This window comes from Erithacus rubecula (genome assembly GCF_903797595.1).
Source record: "Erithacus rubecula genome assembly, chromosome: 14".
Taxonomy (NCBI): domain Eukaryota; kingdom Metazoa; phylum Chordata; class Aves; order Passeriformes; family Muscicapidae; genus Erithacus; species Erithacus rubecula.
This window is the reverse complement of record NC_136666.1, coordinates 2,766,231-2,791,141: the sequence shown is the minus strand read 5'-3', so window position 1 is coordinate 2,791,141 and position 24,911 is coordinate 2,766,231. Positions and strand designations below refer to the sequence as shown.

Here is a 24,911-nt window from a genome sequence, read left to right as displayed (position 1 = left end):
GAAGGTATTAAATGGGGATGCAGACTTTGAAATGCACATGGAATATGAGAATAAATCTGCACTCTCATGCAGTGTCAGCAGAGGCAAAGTATCATGCAAATTTTGGGGTACCAAACAAACAGAATGGGGCAGAATATCCAATGTATTTAAGTAGGAAAATTACTGGAACTGTAGGAAAGAGGGAGTTGTTAAAGCTGTGTTAAGAAGAAACTCTGCCTGCCTACACTGACCTAGAGCATGAACTGCCCTAGAGCTGCCCATGGCACAGAATAATGAATTTAAAATTAAAACACACATGCTGAGCATCAGGAAAACCTTCCCAACTGGGCTGCAAGGCCTGATGGAACCCTCCTGCTAGGAACAGAAATATCCTGTAATTTTGTAGTTGGAGTTGTTGAGAACCAAGTCCTGTTATCTCTACAGGAGTGTTGGACCAGTTCTGTTATCAGGACTTTCAGTGCTAAACCAAACCAAAACACTCTAAACCAGGGTGGAATTAAAGATTTCTTTATCCTGAGTGGGAGGAAACACCCACAAGTCCAACAAAATTTTGGAGCTGCTGGAAAATGTCTTTACACCTCCACATATGATCATCAATTACTCTGTATTCAGCCACAGTCATCAGTAAATAAAACTAAATGCTAAAAAGCACAACTGGGGAGAAAAGGTTAAACACTATTTTTAAACTCACACTTATCTAGATACACTTATCTAGTTATGATATGTGTGATAAATATGATATCTAAATATGATATCAAAACTCTCTTTGGAGTATCATGGTTCCTGGGTGCTGTTGCTCCCCAAAATCATGTGGTAAAATTCAGAGGTGGGTATGGGCTTGAAAAACCTCAGAGAAGAGGAAATGCAGAGATTAAATGAAACAGGAGACATGATAAAAATACAAAATAAAAAACATAATAAATTCCCCATCTGTCTGAAAGTACAAAACTCAGGGTTTAGGAAATTCAAATCAAAAGATGGTAAAAAGTCTCACCTAAAGATAAAGGTTTTGCCATGATATGTGAAATTTGTTGCTCTACTATGGGATATGAAAAATACAAATTTTCCCATGATTTAAAGAGGTCTGGAGGGCTTTGGGCATCCATCCACACATCCTGCAAGCCAAAAGCCCTGAAAATCCCTCAGTGTTTCAGTGCCCTGGAGCAGATGCCCTATCCCACAGGGATATTGCCATTAGTCACAGTGAGAATTGAGAAACAGCCCCAAAAATAAGATTCACAAACCCCCAAGAGCAGCAGAAACGTCCCCCAACCCATTCAACTCCTCCCAGGCAGAGCTAGACCAGATCCAGGAGTTTATCTACTCCAACTTTTCCCTATTGAGGCACAGGAAAACCTTGTTTACACAATGAAAATTCCCAGATTAAAGTGAGAAATCAACTGAAAAATCCCTTTTCCCAGTGCAACTCCACATGGGAACATTTCCCATTGCACTCCTGCACTCTCATAAAAACTCAAGTAATCCAGAGCCACACGACCAACAATCAGCTACTTTTGGATGTCTGAATGTATATATTTGGCATAAAAATTCCCAACTAAACAGAAGGGTGTGAAATTCTTCTCTTCTTGCCTTGAGCACCATCTGCTTCAGCTTCAGGCTTCTTCACAAAGTGAGAAACTAGGAATTAACCCCCCTTCCACATCTCTCTCAATTCCCAGCTGAACTCCCCAGTTTAAAGCAACCCCCAAATATTTTTGTATCATATGTTAAAAAGGGTCACCGTTATATGAAAAACTGAAAGAACTAAACCTCAAAAAAGCTCTTTTCTGGTTATGTATGGACACATTTGCATCCTAAAATCCATCCTCAGGAGCTTAGGAAGATTTGTCCACAGCTGGAAATGGTAACAAGGTGTGAGAAAATCTCTGTCCTAAGGATTCATCCATCCAGACATGAACCCATCCCATGGAGGATTAATTTCTTTTTCAGCAAATGGGCACTGTGAGTCAGGCCCAGCATAAACTGATGATTAAAATGAGTTTGATATGATAAATCCATGGGATGTAGAAAGTTCCTAAAGGAGTGAAACCAGTGTCTGGTCCTTATTGTGCTTGTGCTGCAGATGGGGTGGATGCCTCAAGTTCCCAACATCCCTCCAGGAAAAGATGTTGACGCTGATGGTTTCATTTAGGAATGAGGATTTTTATGTTTGTTCTCAGTTTCAGTAGAAAAAAAATTTATAGACACAGACATAAATATAAATATATGCCACATATATTTTTTCACCATGTGCACACAGACACAACAAATATAAATACTTAACCATGTTCTCTATGAATACATGATCTATAAACAGGTTTTTAAGGCCTCAAATCAGCTCCCTGAACTTCAGTGGCAACAGAGTTTCAATCATAAATTATATTTTGCTCTGAAAATGGGCAGAATTGGGTTTGCCTGGTTCAGCAGCACACACATTTCCATGACCCCAACAGGCTCCCTCTGCTCCATCTTCTTCCCAAGCTGCCCTTACACAGCCAGGAGAAGCACGAGCTTAACATTGTTATTTGATCTGCTGGTGGATCAATTCCTATAATTTCTTGTGAGCAAGATTAAAGAGGAAAAGAAAAATCTGTATCTGCATCTGTCAGCACCTTGAAAGATGGATCAGAGTTAGAAGATATGAAGGAACATCCACAGTGCTCATGGTGAGCACCAGACTGGTCTCTGAGGCTGAACATCTTCCCCTTCCAGTCCCACTCCACACTTGTGTCAACTAACACACTCCCCATTCCAGTCTTGCCACAATAAGACCATTTTTACATTGGCTGAAGTATTTTAGATGCTTTTAAAGATTTCTTGCTCATCATCTTGCTTAAGAGGAGAGGTCACGTTGCACAGCTCTGTCCTATGAAAATCCACCAACAGAAACACAGAATGGATGGGTTGGAAGAGACCTTAAAGATCTTCTGTTTCCAGATCTTGTGGACACCTTCCATTACCCCAGGTTGCTCCAAGCCCTGTCCTTGAACACTTCCAGGGCTGGGGCAGCCACAGCTGCTCTGGCAGCCTCTGCTAGGGCCTCACCACCCTTGCAGGGAAGAGTTTCTTTCCAAAATCACATCTGACCCTGCCCTCTGGCAGTGGGAAGCCATTCCTCCTTGTCCTGGCACTCCAAACCCTTTTTATACCATTAATAAATAAAAATTTTTATCCCTGGCACAGTCTGCACTTTTATTCAGCCAATACATCTGAGTAGGATCCACAACCAGCAGAAAACATCATTTGCCTGGAAAAAGGAAGGAACCAGCTTAGAGGAGAAGAAAAAAAGCTCAAGAGATCATGGTGATTTGGGAGAGGGATAAGGGCACTGGGAGCAAGGACTGTGACTTGGAGACAGCAAGGAGCACAGGATGAGGGATGGGCTTGCCAACTGCAGCACTTCTCCACACTGGGATAAAATTAAAGGTTAGGAAATTACATATGAGGAGAGTTGCAACTGGATGATCTTTCAGATCCTTTCCAATTCAATCTACTCTATGATAGAGGATATATAAATAACAGATTAGGATATATCCTGCTACATGTTATACATTATATATTATATTTATGTATTTACTGCTCATCATCTAGAGAAACCCAGAAACAAGAGGGTGGCAAATGAAGCCCCCCAGCCCCAGTCCCAGCCATGACACATCCATGGACTCAAGGATGCTGGAAGGATACAAGACAGAGCTCTGAGGGACTGACAATGGATCCCAGAATCAGTGAGCTTGGAAAAGATCTCCCAGACCATCGTGTCCCACTTGTGCCTGGTCCCCACCTCGTCACCAGCCCAGAGCACTGAGTACCACGTCCAGGCATTCCTTGGACATCTCCAGGGATGGGGATTCCACAACCTCCTAAGCACTTTCACTGCCTGACCCCCCCTTTCCATGAAGAAATTCCTCCTGATGTCCAACCTAAACTCACCCTGGCACAGCTCTGATCAGAGCTGCCCTTCATTTCACCAATGTGCTTCGAAATCTTCTTACCCTGCTGATAACCTTTAAACAGCTCTTGGCATATTGATTTTTATGAGTATAATTTATGTGCTCTAAGCATCATCCTCTCCCCCCAAACATGAGTTGCATTTGATGGTGTTCTGCCAAGTAATAAATCAATAACTTGTGCAGCTTGTTCTTTCTCCACGGGTCATGTGGCCTGCAGCTGACAGCAACATTTCTCAGAGGGCATCACTCTCCCATCTCCAAGGAAAACAGAAATTTGAACTGAACCTCCCAGGCTTTAATGGTTGACTTCTGATGGTTGGCTTTTGTCTTCAGAGGCAATAAAGAGGTGTTAATGCCTAACCAGTGATGAGATACAGAAAAAAACTCTGGCTGGAAGGAAAGGAAGAGTGTTCCAAGCAGTAGGAGAGAGACCCTTTTTGACAATTTATTTTAAATTTAAATATTTTAGATTGATGTCTTTTAAATTTAATTCACTCCCACATTATTTTCTAAATCTAATATTTAAGTAAGATATCTAAACTAATTTTAGAGTGTCATATTCCCTGGGGGCTGCTGCTTCTCAGAATCACGAGGTGAAATTCAGAGGTGTTTGAAGGTAGTGACTGGACCTCCAAGACCATCAAATCACACCTTCCACCAAACACCACCATAATTTAGCCCAGACTACTGGATTTCTCCACCTATTGCACCAGTAAACCCTACAGACCTCCCTAAATATTTATGGAGCATTGGATGGCTGAGCAAACATTCCACAGAATGTGTTATCCTGATGAAATTCAGTTTTTCAGTCTGATCAGACTGAGATTTGCTGGCTGAGACATTGAGCTCACCAGGGATCCCACCAGAAAACAGACTTCACTGAACACCTGAGCTCCTACCAGTTGATTATATTCCAAATTCTGTAATTTTTTCAGCCTCAACCTTGGGTATTTATCTTTTTTCTTTTTTTTAAACAATAAAAGCATGCCCTCGAAACTGAGGCTTGGTGGGCAAGCAAAAGCTGGAAAAAGAGGTAGAAAATAACTTTAATAGCAAGACCTGTGGGATGAAAACTACAGGATGAGTCCTCAAGCTTTGCAAAGCATCAGCTGAAATGGGGAAAGCTGGGTAAGGTGGAGAGAATCAGATGGCCTTGGCAGGGATGGGGGAAAACTGGTGAGGATGAAGATGATAAAGTTTGGAGAATGGGATACATAAAATAAAAACTTGTACTCCTGGTCCTTAAACTGCCAAAGACCTGGAAACTTGGAGGAAACTCAGATCATGGTGGTATGGTACTGGTGACCTCCAAACTTCATCCACAGCAATTATTTAGTGCAAAACTCTAAAAAAACCCAAACAAAAGACAAGGTGAAATGCAAAAATGCTGTTTTCCTCTCCCAGAAGCACCTGAGTGTTCTCTGATTTTCAAGGCAGCTCTGGGCTCATCTGCTCTGCACAGGAGGCCACTTGATGAGGGCACAGAGATGGAGCTGGGCTGGGGACAGAAAATCACTTTGCTCTGTGACAGGGCAAGGTCACAACTCCTGCCAGAGCCACCTTGCTACATCAATAAATAATCACCAATCTGGATCCAAGAGTCAAGCAGGATTTATAAAGTCTTTACCCTTATCCTGTGCTCAGTTGCAAGAGAGGAGGTTGCCCCTGCAAAAACCCTCTCAGCCAAATACAAGAGCTGCTGTATTTTTGGGAGACACCAAGCTGAAGATGGAGGATGCCTTGGTGGCTGTTTGCAAACCATCAGAAATAGTGTCATCTTCAGAATAAAAGACTTAAAAAAAGATCCACCAGACACATTGTATTAGATTTCACCATGGGAAAAAAAAAAGGAATAGAAGTTAAAATAATCCCATGGCTCTCCTAGAGGACTGTGGTGGATATTTTGGTTTCCATAACATCAACAGCATGTCATGGCAACAATTCCATCATGGCTAAATGCAGCTCTGGCAGACAAATTCTATTAGTATTTCAAGAAAAATCTTTGGTGACTATTTAATTTTGTCACTTAATTTTTTGGAGAAGTGTCTGGGTATCTCAGCAACCTCTCCTCAGCCTCCTGCAAGCTTTGGAGAACTGAGGATTTCAGTTTCCCATCCATTTCAGGTCCCCATCACCAAGACATGAAGACACAAACTCCTAAGATAAATTCACATTTTGAAGTAACAGAACTACTTTGCTCCCTAGAAACACAGTATTACCTCCCTGGTCTTCATTGTAGACTATCATTACAAACCCTTTGGGCCAGCATGAGGAAGGAAGGACATTCTGAAGGCCCAAAATCTGAATATGTGTCCTTGAGTTTTCTTTCCATTTTTTCTTTCTGCACTCCTCCACATGCAGACAAAATTCCAGGGAAAGCAAATGGTTAAACCACACAAGGATCATTCACCCAAGGATCAGCATTCCTGCAGCTGCAGATTACTTGTATTTATAGACTCAATCTAAGCCAAGATGTGTGAATTTTCCAGCCAGGATCCAGGAGGATGACGTGCTCTGGCATTAAGGATTGGAATGGGCCCTTTGCAGTTTGATGGTTCCACAACTGCTCCTCCTATCCATACAGCACACACTGACTTCACATGCTTGACAGATTTCCAGGAGAAAGCTCATCAGCTCTGAAGCTGCTCCAAGAAGAGTTATGGGTTGCTGCACTCTGTGTATCCCCCAGTGCTTGGGGGGAGCACTGAGCTGCTAAGAAATCTCAGCCCAGTAACAGGAATTCCCTCACAGATTATGGCATCTTGGAGGAGGCTGCTGAAACTCCACCCCATGGAGGAATCATCTGTCTCCAGCTTTCAGGAAGGATCTTCCCTCCCTGAGTCTCTTCTAGGAAGTGTATGTCAATGTTTATAAAAAATCCAGCTGCTATGGTTTTGTGGTAGTATCAAAATCTGCATTTTTATGGTGGACAGTGGGGAAACAAACCTGTCCCTATAAATAGACAGGCATTCCCATTCTTGGAGCATCTACTGAGCAGGGTGCACCTGCATACAGGCCACTTAAAAAACTGAAATTAAAAGGCTTTGAGCAGCTCTGTTCCTCCTTATTGATCAAAACCAGAGATTAAACAGAAACCATCAAACTCATGAACAAATATTCCCTAAGTGACCCACTCAGGGATATATCACTAGTTTTTTGAATATCCTTATATTCAAGGCAACATTTCCTTCTGAATTTTCCAATCTCTGAGAACACTGGAGAAGCCCAAAATGAAAGTATCAGGGATTTGGGAAGGGCTGGGTTAATCCTGTAATGATGATAAGGAGGGTTACCCCTTGGCCTCCCCTCAGAGGGATTTCACCCTGGAGAGAGGACATGCAGACTGGCATGGAAAGAAAAAGGCATTTTGAAGGTCTCTAACATACTTCCTGTATTATACAGCCCAATAATAGTTTCATAATGAAATAGTTTCACAATGAATAATAGTTTCATCCATGAAACAACACATGGATGTTGAAAGAAACTTTCCATTTTCTTATCCTGCTTGTTGTTGGATAACAAATGAAGAAGCCTCCTCCCATCCTTCTAAACCATCATGTGTGTGTTACCTGCTGGATTGCAGCCTGTGTTTTTCCTATCTCTCTTAAGGAAAGCATCACCCTGTCTTAAGAAATGTAAAGCAAAGGCTAAAGTTCAGTCTTTCCCAATCTACCAGGGCTATTGGGGGTCATAATGCTCTCAAGTCTGACCTTGGAGAGTGACATTACTCCTCCCTCCCCACAAATCAACACTGGAAGTCAAAAAAACACAGCAAGATTGGGGTGACTTTTTCACCAGAGACCAAAAAATAACTTATATATGGTATCAAATGGTATGACTTCATCAGGGCCTCAAAGTCATGTCAATACTCACTGGCATCAGGGTATAAATATTTCTGGACTTACCTGTTCCAGTTTGAAGATGTGTTGGTTAAAGTAGTGCTGCAAACGCTCGTTGGCAAAGTTAATGCAGAATTGTTCAAAACTATTGTTTTCATAGTCTTCAAACCCAAAAATATCAAGCACCCCAATGGATAAAGTCTGCAAGAAAAGTAAGAGTGAGGATTAGAATAAAATCACATAAAGTGGATTATTTGTACAGAGTACATAATCAAAAGCACGCAGGCAGAATTAAATATACTTAATATCAGGAATTTTACTGGAATTGTTGATATTGTGCCATCTGGAAGACTCCTCCAAATCAGAGAGACATCATGTAACTTTAGATATCTGGACAAAAGGGCTTCTTCTCAGAGAAAAGCCCTTATAGAGGTGATTTTTTTCTTATTTACTAACAAATGGCCATCTCTGAAGAAACCTCAAGCCTGTTCCAAGTTATTCTATTGGGTTTCAGAGTATTGATCTTCAGAAGGGAAAATGAGGATGGGCTTGGGAAACCAAGGCTTGCACTGTGAAGACAACCCACAGGAACACACCTCCAAGGTGAGTGCATTGTCCAAGCAAACCTGCTCCAGCTGCAAACCTCAAGAAGAAACTCCTGCACATCTTCCCATGGAAATAATCTTTAGTTGTCCTGGTGAAAACTAAAATAGTATCACAAATAAAGCATCCACCTTGTTTGTCAGATGGACCAGATGGTGGATTGATGTTCAGAAGCACTGAGTCACTCCTGCCTCACTGAAAGGGGGGAACCCACACAAAAACAAGAATGCTGCTGAAAAAGGGAGTTCAGAGCCCAGGCTAACACTCAGCATTAACTGCTGGCTCAGCCCTGCCCATGTCATCTTCCCCTGTGACACCTGGCTGTGTCCACAAGGCTATTCTGTGCTCCAGCACCTTTTTCCACCAGCTCCTGCCAGTTTGGGGTGAGGGATATGGAGAAACATCTCTGTGCTCCTTTAGTTCATGTAAAGAGGGACTCATCCCTTTTATTTTTGGAGCCTATTGGCACTATGAGCCCTACACTCTCTCTAATGAACTTCCAGAAGTTCACAATAGGGAAGTTTTTTCTTTTATTAAATCCGTAACCCATAATACAAATTGCAGGATTTGGTGAGCTACAGTTCTAAATAGCCCTTTTTTTCCCATCACTTTGATGATTTTGTGAACCTCAGCCATATCTCAACCCCTAAATTGAAGAACCAATGCCTGTTTGGTCTCTAATCTACAATTACCTCTTGAGATGCTCATCAAGATGTGGATGCACCAAGGTTTCCTATGTTGGCAAAGTGAGGTCAGTGCTGCAGTGAATTCCCAGCTTGCTCTGTATCCTCCTACCTCCCTCCTCTCCCCACACCAGCCAGGCAAGGAGAGGCAGTGGACCTCTGGCCAGGTGTATGTTGGCCCACAGGTGAATACAACCCATCACCTCTTGGCTCAGACTGTGTTTTCTATCCTAGATGGGAGTAGAAATGTGCAACTTTCTCCTTTGTGTAGGTACTGGTTTTCATAAAATTTGAGCTTTCTGCCTCTCAGATGCATTTGGGAAACTTGGAGGAAGTGGGATATGGGGATGTGTCAGCAAATAAACCACATCCACAGAGGGAGCTGGGGAAAAAACCAAACTCAAGATACAATTTCTGCTGCAGCTTCCAAGCCTGTACATGACTGTTGTGTTAAACACCTAACTCATAAATAAAACTCATCCTGTGCCTGCCCAGAAAGGCTGCTGTCATCAAAAAAGGAGTGAAGAGCCTGGAGGACATGTCTGGGGAGAGCTCCACCAGCAGAGCTCTGGGGTCCAACCAAAGCCACCTCACCTCACAAATACTCTGTTCACCAGTTGTAATTAATTAATTAGCTAACAAGAGAGGTAAAAGCTTTAGCACTGGTCAAATGAGCCAAACCTCAACTAGGGAGGAGAATTATCCCCTCCCCTCCACCTCAAAGGACCTGAGAGCTGCCAGGTGCCCTGGTTTTAGTTCTGTTGGTGTTACCTGCACTCTGGATTTTCTAAGACTTCCTTACTAAGACAGGCTTAATTCCACTGCCAGGAATATAAAACAGACTGTCCACAGCCCTCCCCACACTACCTTTTGTCCATTTTCAATGCATCCCATAATGTAGGAGGAAAATATTCCTTCTGTAGCCAACTCCTGACCAGGGAACCACCTACAGCTGGAGCAGGCACAGCTGCTGTGGGCAGACAGGCTGTGAGCTGGAGCTTTGTCTGACCTGGACTCTGCCCACTGGGACAAGCAAAAACACAACAAAGAACCACTGAAGCACAAAGATAAGTCTCTAACCCATTTTCCAAGAGCTCATTGAGTACTCCATCTTTTGTCCAGGCTTTTCTCCCTATTCCAGGCCAGACAGTCTCTACCTCCCTGATGCTGTGACAAGGATGAAGGCCCTTGGCCACTTTCCCAGAAGTTTGCATCACTTGGCAAAACACTCCTGAGAAACAGCTCTTTGACCAGAAGATGGAAATTGGGAACCACTGGACCAAGAACTGAGCCTGGCAGAGGGATTCATTTTCATCCACTGCTTCCTGAGGTCCAGCAACTTCTGCTTGTCCCAATGCATGTGGCAACCCTTTTGTTCACTGGGCAGAAACCTGCCTCATCTCCTTTTAAAATACATCTCAGGAGGAATTCCTCTTAAACACTCTGTATGATTTATGGATCACATTTTATCTATACTATCCATGGAAAAACTGATGATGGAAACAGGACAAAGTGACTTTTTTCATTCTGCTTCACATCACCCTTGCAAATCCTGACCCCAACCACCTCACTGCTGTTCAAGCTCAAGTTTCCAAAAATTCCCCTACATAAAAGTGTCTTTTCCACCATATACAAACCAGACTTGGAAGATAAAATGCTCACACTTCCAGACTATTCATGGATTTACTGACACCAGCTTTCGAAAGCATTGTGTTGATGCCCTGTGGAAATAGTTAAGCCCCTGCCATGAGTGAAGACTTTAAGCTGAACAAGGTCTTTAAGCTCTCACAAACTTAATTTAATATAGAACAACTGAGCACAAAAACCCTCTCCCTATTTTCCAAACCCAGTTCATTTACACTGCATTGAAACTCCTACCAAATACATTTCAATGTGGGCGTGGAAATGCACTTTTAAAGCAAAACAGAAGAGTTCTATATATCAAAAAATAGTCCTGTCAATTATAAAAAAATCTTACAGAAATACTATATTTTAAAACTGTGTTTTTACAATTTTTTTTGCTGACACGTAAAATTAAACATACACTGAACTATAAAAAACAATCTGCATTTCACAAAACCACTGCAGGTATCAAACCATGTGTTCAGGAGGAGGATGGTTAATTCTGCTGTGGTTGCTGTACAGAGTAAAACTGCATTTTTCTCACATCCCTGTGTTTGCAACTCCTGAACTCCTCCAGAATACAGATTTTAAACTGTGTGGTTTTTTGCAGAGTTTCATGCCAGAGAAATCCAGGCAGAGCTCTGCAGTGAAACAGTCATTTGTCCTCTGCTATAATGCTCCCAAAAGAATGAGGCCAGTGGATGCCATTTGGGAAAACTTTAAAACCTGAGAAATCTGGAATTTATGGCTGGTTTTCTGCTCTCTGTCTCTGATAAAGCAGCACAAATTTACTAATATAGAGTCAATTCTTGTAGCAAGGTGAAAAAACACCATTTCTGTTAACATATACAGGAATTAATTTGCTAAACTGCTAAAAGTAACTCGGTGAGTTTAGGATGAAATTTGCAGACCAATGTTTAAAAAAATAATCAAAGGAGTTTAACATTTACAAATATTTTAAGTCTTTAGCTTCAAATCCATCCTTTGAATAGGTGCCATGAGGAAATGACACAAAGATAATTTAGACCTCGACTTACCAAGTCTAGTTTGTGTGCTAATGCTGTTTCTTTATCTAAACTAATAAATAAAATTAAAAAGTGTGACTGTCTTAATTAGCATATCAAATTTCCTGTGATTAAAAGTGCATATCTGTGAAGATTTTTAAAATTTGGGTGAACTCTGGGTCAGTGAGCACTTCTGATTGCAATGATAAAAAATAACCTCATGCTTTTCTTAAAATGTCTCAGCCATGACATTTAAACACAGAGCAGGAGTTTTAAGGACTTCTGGCAAATGATGGCCTTGAAGCTCTGTGCTCTCCAATTCCCAAAGTGCCAATAAATAGGGATCACTGGAGCTGATTTATGTTGCCCCATTGCACATTGGTGATGTAATTCCACCATGGAGGTAGATTTTGGCAATCACAAATAGCTTTGCTTTAAATTCAGGGGAAAAATCTTGTTTATTACTATTTTAAATTTTTTATTTATTTTCATTTTAGTAATCCCTTTTCATTTACAATATTCCAAAGCTGATATTGTAAAAATCCCTCCCCAAAACAACCCCAAAATCCATCAGCACTTCATCCAGAAGGATCACTCCAACCTACATCACCCCAATATACATGATGACCTATTATATAAAGTGAAAGGCAGAGATTTGCTACAAACTTGGAAGCTGGGAACTAAAATTAATGAACTGATGCACATTAAACACATTGCACATTCAGCAATTCAACCTCTGCTTCAGGTCAAAAAGCCAAGAATTAACTGGTTGGTTGAATTTGAATGAATTTTCTTCATGGCCATGAGGCCATCATGAATTCAACCAGGAATTTTTCTTCATGGCCATTAATTGTAATGAATTTTATTCGTAGCCATGAGTTCTTCATGTATTCAACCACAAATTTTTCTTCATGGTAAATAATTTTAATTTTCTTCACAGCTATGAGTTCACCATCATCTCCATGTATGCAGCATGTCATCCAAAAACAGAATGTTTTGGGAAAAAATTAAGATGCTTCAAAAGAACCAAATGGGAAAAGCTTAAAAACACCCTTGGAAATGCCTTTTGATCCACCACTCTATCATCATTTGAAGAAGTGAGATGGACTTCTAGTGATTCTTAACCTGATTTATGGAAGAGGAATTCAATAAGAGACTCTGGGATGTTAAGTAATCCTGTCCTCAAGAGAAGGAAAAGTATCCAACCTCATTAATAAAGGTTGAATTTCAGACACTTTGTAGGGAATCATGAGAACATAAAAGCAACTAAAAGGAATTGAGAGAAGATGAAGGAAAAGGGAGTCAGAGCAAATCTGACCCATGGTAGCTCTGCCATTACCATAACCCAGGAGGTATCAAATAACTTATTCACAACTTAGGTCAGAAATAATATGCTAGAAATCCTGTCACCAAGCAAGATCAGCCAAATCCCACTGTGTTTTCCTAAAATATTTCACTGTACATTTAACTAAATTTGGATATCAAAGGTCTGATTTACATCTTCCAAATATTTGCTGGATAATATGGAGGAACAACGGCCGAGTGTTTATTTTTCTTTGCCCAACTTCATCTTTTGATCTTCTCCTTACTGCTGATATCAAATAAACACATATTGGGATCTGAAAATTATCTTGGTTCCCATTGTCCCACTAAAATCAAATCTACACTCATGAAGACAGAAACTTCCGTATTAATTTTTCTTCTCAATTTCTCCCAAACATACTCTGAATTGAGATGGTTTTGAGCCTTGTTTTACCTCTGCATAATGTGATTATTATAAAAGAAAGATCTGTGCCCCAAATCCATAATCTGACCTTCTGAACCTGCAGGTTTGTTTCAAAATGTATCTTAAAAGTCAGAGGAATATCAGTGACAAGCATGAGCTGGGAATTAATCTGGGATATTCACTACAGGATGAGTCACATATTATTTACCCACTGCACACTGGTGAGTTTCTGAGGTGCAAGGCTGTATTTTACTCTCATAAATCAGAGACTTGGTGTGTTGAAGTGATTTTTTTGGCTGGTGGATGCCAGCAGGGAGAGGTCATCCAAGTGCTGAGGTCTTGCCTTGCAGCAAGGAGGTGTTCCCTGGGTTTGGAGACAGCACTGCTCCCAGTTCACCTCCCAGTTACTCACTGGTGTTGCCAACCTCAAAACAACATATGGGAGGCTAAGAAGAACCTGTATCCTCATCTGGGGTTTCTCCAAGAGTGAGCTGAAAAGGGTTTCAGGAGGATTGGGAACTGGTGGGAAAAGCTCATTGTTGGCTCCATTTCTCTGTGTTGGTGATTCTTGGTTGGTGCCTCAGTGGCAGCTGCAGAGCCCAGCATGTCCTTGGACACTTGTTGGCAGCAATGTTATTCCTGGAGAGCAAAGGAGCAGCTGTTCCCAGCCCTGCCCAGTCCAGGGAGACATTTCTGCTCTGCCTGTACTGAAAAGACCCAAGTTGGGGGCTAAAAATAGGGCTGAGGAGGTGATGTGGTAGAACCACTCAAGAGAAAATTGGCTGGTCAATGTTTAACAAAGCTGCTTTGAAATGCACATAAATCTCTTCTTTACCATCCCAAAAATGGGGAGGATTTGTGCATTTTCATGATTTCTGGGGGATTTGTGGAATTAATCCAATTAATAGAGGACTCTGAAGATAAACTGAACTACATTTGTGGCTAGAGCAGCAGACATTTCCTGGCATTTTGTGCACTGCCTTTCTGCTTCAGAAACTCTGGCCCAAGCACAGTCCAGGATTACCTCCCTGGACCTGGGTACAAGCACATTCCTGCAGCTCTGGGTCCTGGGCATTTGCCAGCATGGGTGGATCTGCTCTGACACATGGGCAACCCCAATCCCAGCTCCTGGCACACACTGTCTGACCTGGATATTACTGATCTGGGGCAAAAAAAAGGGTCAGAAACCTGTGAATTGTGAATTCATGAGATGACACATGGAGGTGGGCAAGGGAGAAGGTGGTTACACACTCCATGGGAGTCTTGGCTGGAGGAAGCAGAGGGTTAATGTGCAGCAAACAAGGCTGGAAAAAAGCAGGAATTTGGGCTGTTCTGGCTCTTACCTGCTGAGATTTGAGGTTGAGAACAAAAGTTTAATGGCCCATAAACAGCTACTGTGGTGCCTCACTTTCACAGCCATGCTGAGTAAGCACACAAGAGTGTCCTAGACTGATTTGTATTTAAATATTACAGAACAGATAATCACTTTTAAAAATCATTAGGTCATTAATAAAAAATAATTAGCATTTGAGATGCATTTCCTTGTCAAAACAAATCCTCTTTTCTGCTTCACCAAATATGTAAACAATGTGGTTTGTTTTTTCCTGACAAAACTTTAGATGGAAAAAAATCAGGAAAGAACACAACATTTGTGGTAAAATATTAAACAGAGGGAGAGGCAGCATGTGCAATCAGAAGGCTCACTGGATGTTATCACTCTAACAGCCCTTCTTTGTCAGAAAAGCATATAACCAGAATTCATAGGCATGTTTTTATTTCCAGCCCACAATCATGATCTACGAGCCTTTTTTGGAATTAAATAAAGGAGTGATCACACTGAGAGTCTCTGCAACTTCAGTCCTATGGCACAATTCAAATGTCAGTGCTTAGTGAAAATCCTCCTTTTGGCAGCTGTGACTTTAGTTTGGATGCACAACCCCCCAAAAATCCCCACATGCTGCTGGACCATGTTCCAGATTCCCAAGCCAAGGGTAGCTGGATAGCTGGAAGTGCCTGTGTGCATGGACATGGATTTTGGGGACAGCATGCCCCAGTCATGAGGAGTATGGATGAGCATATGAGAGGGTTAGAGAGGATGTCCTGGGTCACAGCATCCAGACCCTGCTGCTGCAGGAAACTTCATGTCATTCTTTCCATCAATTCTTTAGAATTGCACCTGCTCCACTCTTCCCATTGTGAGTTTTTTCCCTTTAAATTTATTTTGCTACTGTACTGTCTCAGTATATACAGACACCCAGCTCATTCACCATTTCATCATGGAGCAACTTCATCAAAATGCAGCAGCAAGAATTCCCTTCTTCCTCCCTCAATTATACATGGCCCTCAAGTTTTATGCATGAGGAGGAAAATGATTTGCCATTGCTCCTGGAGTGGGTGGGGGAACTGGCTTTTGAGGCTACAACAAAATCTCTTCCCTGGTTGCTTTGAGTTTATAACACTTAAGGTGCTTCATCCTTCTCAGCTGCACAAGCACCACTTAGAATAATGATGTACTCAGTCATGATCTGAGGAAAAATTAACTTGCCTGGATAATGTTTTCTCACTCAGTTATCTATTTTAAAAACCCAAGAGGAGCCAGAAGAGCTGGTGAGGTGTTACCTTGGTGCTTTCCTCCATGTCCTTGGAGTTGAGGAGTGCGTGGTTGATCCTGAACACAATCCAGTCAAACAGGGCGCTGTACAATGACTTGGCCATGGAATTCCGCACGGTCACAGCCTGAAACAGAAAAGGAAAAACAGGTGATTGGAAATGATTCCTGCTCTGCACTACAGTGGCTTCTCAAGCTCCCACATCCAATGTTTGTATTTCTCCCTTGCCAAAGCTTTCATCTGCTATTTTAGTTTATGCCAATGGTCTTGACAGCACTGGGAATTGGGTGTAATCCCAGGGCCGTGGGATGTGCCCCTGACTTTGGCTTGGTTTATTTGCATGCATTTGAGTGGATGATACATGAAATCACACCACAAATCCCATCACTGGTGGTGAAAGAAAAGAAATACATACATTAAATATAGATGTAATAAATTCACCAAGAACCTTGAAAGGTTTCCTGAGTGAGAAGTGTGGATATTGCACAGGAGTGACAGCAAGCATGGGCCAGGATGGGCAGTGTCTGGCATCAGCAGAAGGGCTACAAAAAGGGAGGCTAAAAACCCCTCTAATAAATCTGAGAGTTTCTGAAAACTTGAAGATTTTCAGGTACCACCAACGGAAGCTACAAATCGTGGCCAGGCAGGTTCAGAGCTCCTCCAGCAGCTCTCCCAGAGAGAGGAATAACAGTGCCAAGGAAGGGTCATCCCCACCATGGCTGGGATCAAAGAGATTCTGCTTGATGGGATGAAAGCTGAGATCAAAGGAAGATCCCTGGGCTTTTGGACAAGCACCTACACAGAGAGCCAGACAACAGGAGTTCCTACTTAAAGGTTATCTTTGTTCTTGCTGCTTGGGATTCTTCCTTGGTTTCAATTATCACCTTCAGTAGAGCTTTGGTACATATTAATCACCTAAAAATTTATGGCACCAGCCATGACTGCTACATTTTGGTTCGTTTTAGCTACTGCAGAAGAATAAAAAAGGAACCAGAAGATTCTCAAATAATTATTTCAATTAAACCCTGAACTCTAACAAACCAGTGGCTTGTCACACATTGCCTTGAAATCCACCAATACTCCCTTCAAAGAACATCATCTGAGTGGCCTCATGTCACTGACCCCAAGTGAAGGAATAAAGCTCACGCAGCATCATTTATCTTCTATCAGCTTATTCCCACCTCCTTTTTCCTTGATTTTTGGACATAGCAGCATTCAGTGTGACCACAAGCCATTCAGCCAATGTTTTACTCTTAAAACACACTTCAGCACATGTTCTCACTTCCTCCCCCTGTCCAGCTGGAATAGGAGAAGGGATTAACACAGTCCATGCCAGGGGAGGTTTAGGCTGGATGTCAGGAAAAATTTATTCATGGAAAGAGTTGTCAGGCATTGGAAGAGCTGCCCGTGGGAGGGGTGGAGTCCCCATCCCTGGAGGGATTTAACAGATGTGTGAATGTGGTACTTGGGGACATGGGTTAGTGGTGGAGGATGCTTGGACTGGATGGGCTCAGAGGGCTTTTCCCACCTGAACAATTCCATGGTTCTGTGACTGAGGATGCTCACAGCCTCTGTGTGCTGCTAACCATAACATAGTGGCAATAAAAAGTAACATCACAAGGTAATTACAAAATAAGGCCATAATTAGCAAGGAATTCCTCACCCAAAAAAACAACCAAAAACAAGTATGTGAGGCAAATATGTGAGCAGCAGGACTGAGAAGATTTTGCTGTAGCTCAGACCAAACCAGCACTTTTGAAGAGTGAGCTCTTGAAATGCCTGAGTTCTCCAACAAGGGCTGGAAAGCAGCCTGAATTTCAAACACAAAGAGCTCTAGTTCCCACTAACTGCTTTTTCTTCCCTTTACTGATGAAAAGGGTTTGGGGAAGGGTTTTTGGCTGTTTTTATTAAAAGCAACATGGGTTGTTTGGAGTGGGGGGGAGGTTGCTGTCAAATTGATTTTTTTAAATTCCCTCAAATGTGAGAGAACATTTCAGTGATAAATAGAAAATGAAAGGCAAATTTTCTATCCCTATGTTCCATCTACACTTTTTTGATTAATCAGTGCCACTGTCACACCAGAAAAATCAGTTTCTGGGGAAAGACAAAGGCTGAGATCCATGAATGCCTCTCACTGCCCTAATGCTTTGTCCTGGCATAAACCAGCCCAATCAATTGCTCCAATGTGCAATTAAAAACAAACTCCACCTCTATTTAAAGCCAACAAGAATGTTGTTATTTCTTCTACAGCATCATATACTGGTTTATGTTGCACTACTTTTCATTACCTTTTATTGGAGGCTAGAAGGATGTGCAGGGCTTCATTCCTGAATGTCCTGTTTTGGTTTTTTTTCCAAAATAAAAGAGGATATTATTAAGCCTGCACCACTCCAGTGCTGAGGAATGCTGGGAGTGTGACTGCCACCAGTCTTCTGAATGGTCAGACTGGGAGGTTTCCCTGACAGCAGCACTGCCCAGTTTCCTCCACAATGTGCAGGGTGGGGGATGAGCCACTGCTCTTTATTCCCAAGGTGGTTTCAGCTACATGGAAAGCTGGGGAGCCCATGAAAAGGTGATTTCCTTGCTATGCTTGCCTCCCACAGTCTGTGGCCCAGATCCCAAAGCTGCTTTTAGAAGTGATGGTTTAATCCTAGGACCTGGTAGGAAACTCCTGGCAAAGTAACACATCAAGAAGTCAGGGTGGACGGAGCACTTTGCCTTCATTCATTTAAACAATACTTGCTGAAATGAACTTACTTTAAATGACTCGGGGTTTAGGGGGACCTTTCTTTGTTTGAATTTTTAAATTTCATTTCAATAAAATATTTACTTTTTAGAACAGATCTTCACTGACATCACATTTTAAATAAAGCCCCTCACTATCCTAAACAGATTCTACAACTACCCAATCTGAAGATCTGAGTAATAGCAGGGAATATTACTTCTTTTGAAATTAAGAAGCTGAAGCAGAGCATTTAAATCAAGCTTTTATGCTTTATTTAATGAGAAATTATTTATTTCTATACTATCCTACTTATCTTAAATTACTTCTAGTCTCTGAACTGTATCCCATACATCACACACAGCTTGGCTTCAGGTCAACACCTAAAGTTTCTGGTCTCTTCCACAAGTCTCCTTATGTGACATTTGGGCAGATCTGGAACATGGTGACACTCATCAAAACCATTTTTATTTCCCTCACAAAGCAAAATAAAAATAGCTGCTGCAATGCCAAAACAAGTCTCTGGGGATCAAAGGCAGAGGGACATGTTGCACCCACACAAAAATATTGCTGATTCCAAACTGAGACAGATCAAACGTGCTTTGACTTGGCATGCAAGGAAATAAGCTACAGACAAGGTTTTAATCAATAGTTTCCTGCTTATCAAGCTAGAAAGGATCTATACAATATTTATTATATGCCAGAAGCTCCACTTGTTGGGCTGGCCAACATTTGTTAAGATCCTGATGTAATGTATTTGAGTTTATTGTAAGATTTTGTTGCCAAATGAATTGTGCTGAAAGTTGTCATCATCAGCATTGGATTCAGGCCACCTTAAAAATAGATAAACTTCTGGAAACATCTTCTGTCAAAAAGGAACAAGGGGAAGACAGGCTTAAGAATTAAAATCTGCTTTTGAGTGCTTTGGAACAAGGACTTACAGTTGCAGCAGCAGCAGCCTGTGTTTTAGAGGCTGGAAAAGATGTAATCTCAGGAACCCAAATTTGCTCAAATTAAAAGCCTCTATAAAACACATTTGTACACATACAGGAGGTTCTTAAGAAATGAGATTACAAAGTCACTAAATATATTTAAGAAAATCTGTGTGCTGCCATCCCACAGCACCTCCTGCTCCAGGCAGGTTCCTTCACTCCTGCCCTTCTCCACTGAGCTGAGGGCTGAAATTTCAAGATGCAATTTTTCAAAATATTTGTAGGTACTCAGAAAAACCAGGGGAGGCAAGAGGGTTAAAATGCCCACCAAGGTTAGACATTGGAAACTACAAGAAAGACATTGTGGGGCTGGAGCCAGAGGAGGGAACTGAGCTGGGGAAGGGTCTGGAGCAGCAGGAGCAGCTGAGGGAGCTGGGGAGGCTCAGAGGGACCTTCTGGCTCTGCACAATTCCCTGACAGGAGGGGGCAGCCTTGGGGGTGAGGTGGGCTCTGCTCCAGGGAACAGACAGGACAAGAAGGAATGGCCTCAGTCTGTGTCAGGGGAGGCTCAGGTTGGTGGAAATTCCCATATCTTTGCCTGAGAGCCCCTTAATTTCAAAATTATAATTATTTAGAGGGAAGGGGTTTACATTTTCCATTTCAAAGAGAAGCTCTTGCCTTTATTGGCAGACACCTGTCCTCCAAACCAGGACAAGCACAGACTCAGTTAATGAGAAATGGATTTAAGTAGAACTGGAAAGTGAGTGAGTGTGAGCATCAAAACAACTTAAAGCCCTAATGAGGATTAAACACCCGTGGAGTTTATTGACTGTGACAACCCTCATCCCATCTCCCAGCATCATGGAGGTCTAGGGAGCACTCATAAAGATGTGCTGATAGACTCAACACAACATTATTGCACCTTCAACAATTCTCCTCAACATATTGTTAAATCTCTGTTTTTCACTGGGAACATCACAGATATGGGGGCAAGGTCAGTGCATTCACTCCAGATTTTCTACAAGCTATGAGAACTAGAAAAGTTTATATTTAAATGCCATTTTCAAGCACAACTCTAGAAAATTCCCTGGATCTAGAAGAAAAGATTTTTAAGAAGGCAGCCTGACTTGTTAGCCCCAAAGGCACCTTGATGCTTTGCTTCTTTCAGTCCACAAGACTGGCTGCATTGTTGGTCATGGTCCTTTTTACCTCCAGTTCTCCAGCATTTTCCCAGGTGACTGTGTGTGTGTATCCCATTATAGACACTATAGATGTTATTTGCTAAACATGTTGCCAGCATTCCCTACCAATGCTGTACTCCCACCCATCTAAAAAAATATAGCTTTGCAAGCAACACTCCTTCTAATTTTCCCAAGAACCTGCAATAGCTCCAAAAATTCATTTGTTAAAATAGGAGTGGTGTTGATACAGCAATATGAACCTACCTATGGATTCTTTCTCTCCTGGTTACCCCCAACTCTTCCAGAACATGAGAACATGTGTGCTGATCCAGGAGGGAAACAAGCAACACATTCCCCTTTCAGACTCTTATCAACAAATGCTGATAAATTACTGATTAATTACTGATTAATTACTGATTAATTACAGTAATTCCAAGGTGATAAGAAATGTTTCTTTCCAAGTGTGAGGTTTGCAGGATTTGGTGTAAAACATAAGGAACAGACATTCAATTACTTAAGTAAATTTGGGCACCACAAAACAGATTTTCTGCTGGTGAAGAGAAGAAATAAAGATTCCTCTTCAGGAAATCAGATCTGAACACAGGAAGAGAAGAAATATCCCCTTTTCCCTTTGGGCCTTTGATGGGCTTTCTATAATTTCTATACAAGGCTGAAAGGTTTGGGGGAAATAAAAAGTAGCAATAGAATTTTTCCTCTTCAGGAAATCCCTCCAAAAATCAAATCTGGATATGTGGTTCTAGTGGCTCTGTGGGGGGTTAATTTGTTTGCTTTTCTTTTAATACATGGAATAAATTTTCAGCATGTTCTCTGATTAATCAATTGGTGTTTCTGCTCACTGGGATTTGGCACTAAATCCCATGAACCTGTAGATACCCAACTACAGAAATTATATAGTGAACTATTATTATATACAGGATTTGATTTTCATTATCATTTGATGTCTGGTTTGAAATCCTTATCAGCCACTTCCATTTTCCCCCCATTTATTCTCTAAGGTGACATTTGGCTTCATAATTACATTTGTACTTACTGTAACACAAATGTCATATTCCAATATGACTCAGAGGAAAAAACCTCCTGAATTTAGCCCATGGTATTTACCTAGGATTTTCAGATGAAAATCTCCCTCCTTCAATCACTTCTGTGGGTTTAAATGATGCATTTAATTTCCAAGTAGGGGGAAAATCAGGAAAAGAGTGTATGTGTTTTCTTATTTGCTTCAAAGTACCTATTCAATAAAATCATGCTGCATGCAAGTAAATGATTAAAGAAATCAGTTTCCATTCTAAAAAAAAAAATAATAATTTATGCTTGCTTTTTTAAAAAAATACACATATTAACAATGCTTGGCCACTGTGAAGGGGGATAGGATTTATCCAAGATTAGAACAAACAAACATAGGAGGAATTCAAGCTCTCCTAATGCACTTGATTTGGATCACCTAAAGGGATCTAATGACCAGGAACAGAAGCCACATCCCATTCTCAGTGAGCCTTGGATGTGCAGACAATTGGAAACAGCCCAAATGGGCATCTCAGAGAGGATGATCTACAGCAATCACTAATGAAATTAAAAAAAGCAAACTGAAAATACACTTTTATTTGAATAGCACTTGGGGGTGCCAGATACTACTCATAGGTGACCATATGTACTAAAATACTACAAAAATCCAGTTTTTATCTCTGACACTCCATGAGGGCTGAAAAACCCACATGGAAAGTGGCTGCAGCTTGGGTTTGTGGCTGTAGGGAGAGAAGTGCTGAGGGTGGTTTGCTGGGTCTGAGATGGAGCAGTGATGAAGAAAGGAGAGATGTACCTGTGAAACTGAAATTAGGGAAAGAGCAGAAAGCAAGGAGGATGGTGAGGAAGGAGAGCAGCACCACACACAAAACCTGCTGGAGCATCTACAGCTCATCACCAAAATGTGGAGAACATTTCTGGGTTTGAAGGAAACAGAAACCTCTCAGTTGCTGGAATCAGACAAAGACTAAACCCCTCTTCTGTTCCAAATGCAAGTTTGTGCCTCATTTATGGAATTCTAGCATGGTTTGGGTTGGAAAAAGCCTTAAGGATCATCCAGTTCCACCCTCTGCCATGGGCAGGGATACCTCCTGCTAGGCCAGGTTGCTACAAATGGCATCCAGCCTGGTCTTGGACATTTCCAGGGATCCAGGGGCAGCCACAGCTGCTCTGGGCACCCTGTGCCAGGCTCTCACCAGCCTCACAGCCAAGAATTCATTCCCAATACCCCATCTAACCCTGCTCTGTGGCAGTGGGAGTCATTCCCTGTGTCCTGTCCCTCCATCCCTTGTCCCCAGTCTCTCTCCAGCTCTCCTGGAGCCCCTTTAGGCACTGGCAGGAACTTTAGGATCTCCCTGGAGTCTTCTCCTCTCCAGGTGAGCACCCCCAGCTCTCCAGCCTGGCTCCAGAGCAGAGGGGCTCCAGCACTCAGAGCATCTCTATGACCCCCTCTAGACTTGCTCCAGCTGTTCCACATCCTTGTGATGTTGGGGACCCCAGAGCTGGAGGCAACTCTGCAAGTGGGGGTTTCATGAGGGCAGAGTAGAGGGGAAGAATCCCCTCCCATGCCATATGTCCTGCTCCATCCATGGCCAGCAGAAGAAACACACTAATCCAGGATGAGAACACTGTGATGTTAAAATATTTAAAATTAATTTTAGAACTTGTTTTTTCTTTTTTTTTTCTTTTTTTTTTTTTTTTTTTTTACAATTAATTACTAGTGGTCTACAATTTCCTAGAGTTGCAAGTAAGCAAGTAACTTTGAAGGACTTCCTTGTCAACCTGATGATATGTTGATATTGGAAAATTGTCTCTCTGGATACACTTCTTGAATTGACTTGTCCCATTGGGATTTTTGAGAAGGATGTTAGTATGGTTTGGGAAATCCCCTGAAACTGCCTCTGACTAATAGAAACTGGCAAGTCAGAGAAGGACCTTTGTCCAAGGAAAGTGATTATGAAGATCCCAATTGGCTCAAGGTGATTGTGGAAGGTACACAGAAAGTGGTACTAGAGCAGAGAGAGCACAAGAAGAATTAGAAAAAAGGTGTAACATAAAATTTGAAAGCAATACCTAAACACCCTCTCTGAATGTGAGACCTTTACACCTGATTAAGTGACAAAATCCTGAAGTTCTTCCTGTTGGAGTGTTATGTTGGGGCAAGACACAGCACTGTATGGTAATGACATTACAGGCTATTTTTTCTCATTGGAAAATCCACCCATAAGGTCTGGAAAACATCACTGACACTTGCATCTCTTGGATAAATCTCTTGTCTATTGGCAGGACAACCCCTACGATGCTGTGACACCTCCCATCTCCAGAGTGATAGTGGAAGGTTCCTGCCAGAATGTGGCAGCCAGCCAGAAGGGTGGGAGCCAGAGACAGGGCAAGGCTTCAGTGCTTTGTTGTTGTTTTTTTAATGTATTTCCTTTGCAGGTAGGAAATTTATAGAATTAAAGCATAAAAATGAACCTTCACAAGAATGTTCAAACTACTTTTAAGCCAATTTTTCCTCTGTTTTGTTGCAATCAAAAATGAAAAAATGCATTTTTCACTCCTTTTCTTTCAATGATGACTGTAAAGATATTTTTCCTCCTCCTTAATTGTACATAAAAATTACAGGCTAAAGCCAGAGTGGTGCATTGACAATCTGGGTTCTCTTAGAGAAATGACCCAGGAGAATGCCAGGATTTTAGCAAAATATTCAGATAAAATATGAGCGTGGAAAATGACATCATCCTTCTCCTGCCTGAGCATGATGTAACACTCCTGGGTGCCAAGTCAGGGATTAATCTCAAGTCTGATATCCTGCAAGAATACTTTCCTCTGGGTGTTTTAAACAACCCCTAATCCTGCTTGCCTCAGCCCATGCCCTGTGAGCCAGGGGGGAACCCCAAAGGCTGCCCAGCTCATCCCAGACACAGGACATGGATGTGGATGGAAACCAGGTATGTTGGGTCACAGCAGGGAAAGGAGTGGAACAGCAGGAAAGCAC

General features: G+C 41.8%; 1 protein-coding gene across 13 annotated transcripts in view; it reads right to left on the bottom strand.

The window, feature by feature from the left end:
* MYO9A (myosin IXA) overlaps window positions 1-24,911 on the bottom strand; it is a 164,032-nt gene that overhangs the window by 51,512 nt on the left and 87,609 nt on the right. For all 13 annotated transcript variants that reach the window (XM_079317799.1, XM_079317793.1, XM_079317802.1 and 10 more), the window contains 2 exons: window positions 16,048-16,164; window positions 7,856-7,990 (listed from right to left, as the gene is read on the bottom strand). In XM_079317799.1, the coding sequence (XP_079173925.1) occupies window positions 7,856-7,990; window positions 16,048-16,164 (252 nt within the window). The remainder of the gene's footprint in view (window positions 1-7,855; window positions 7,991-16,047; window positions 16,165-24,911) is intronic.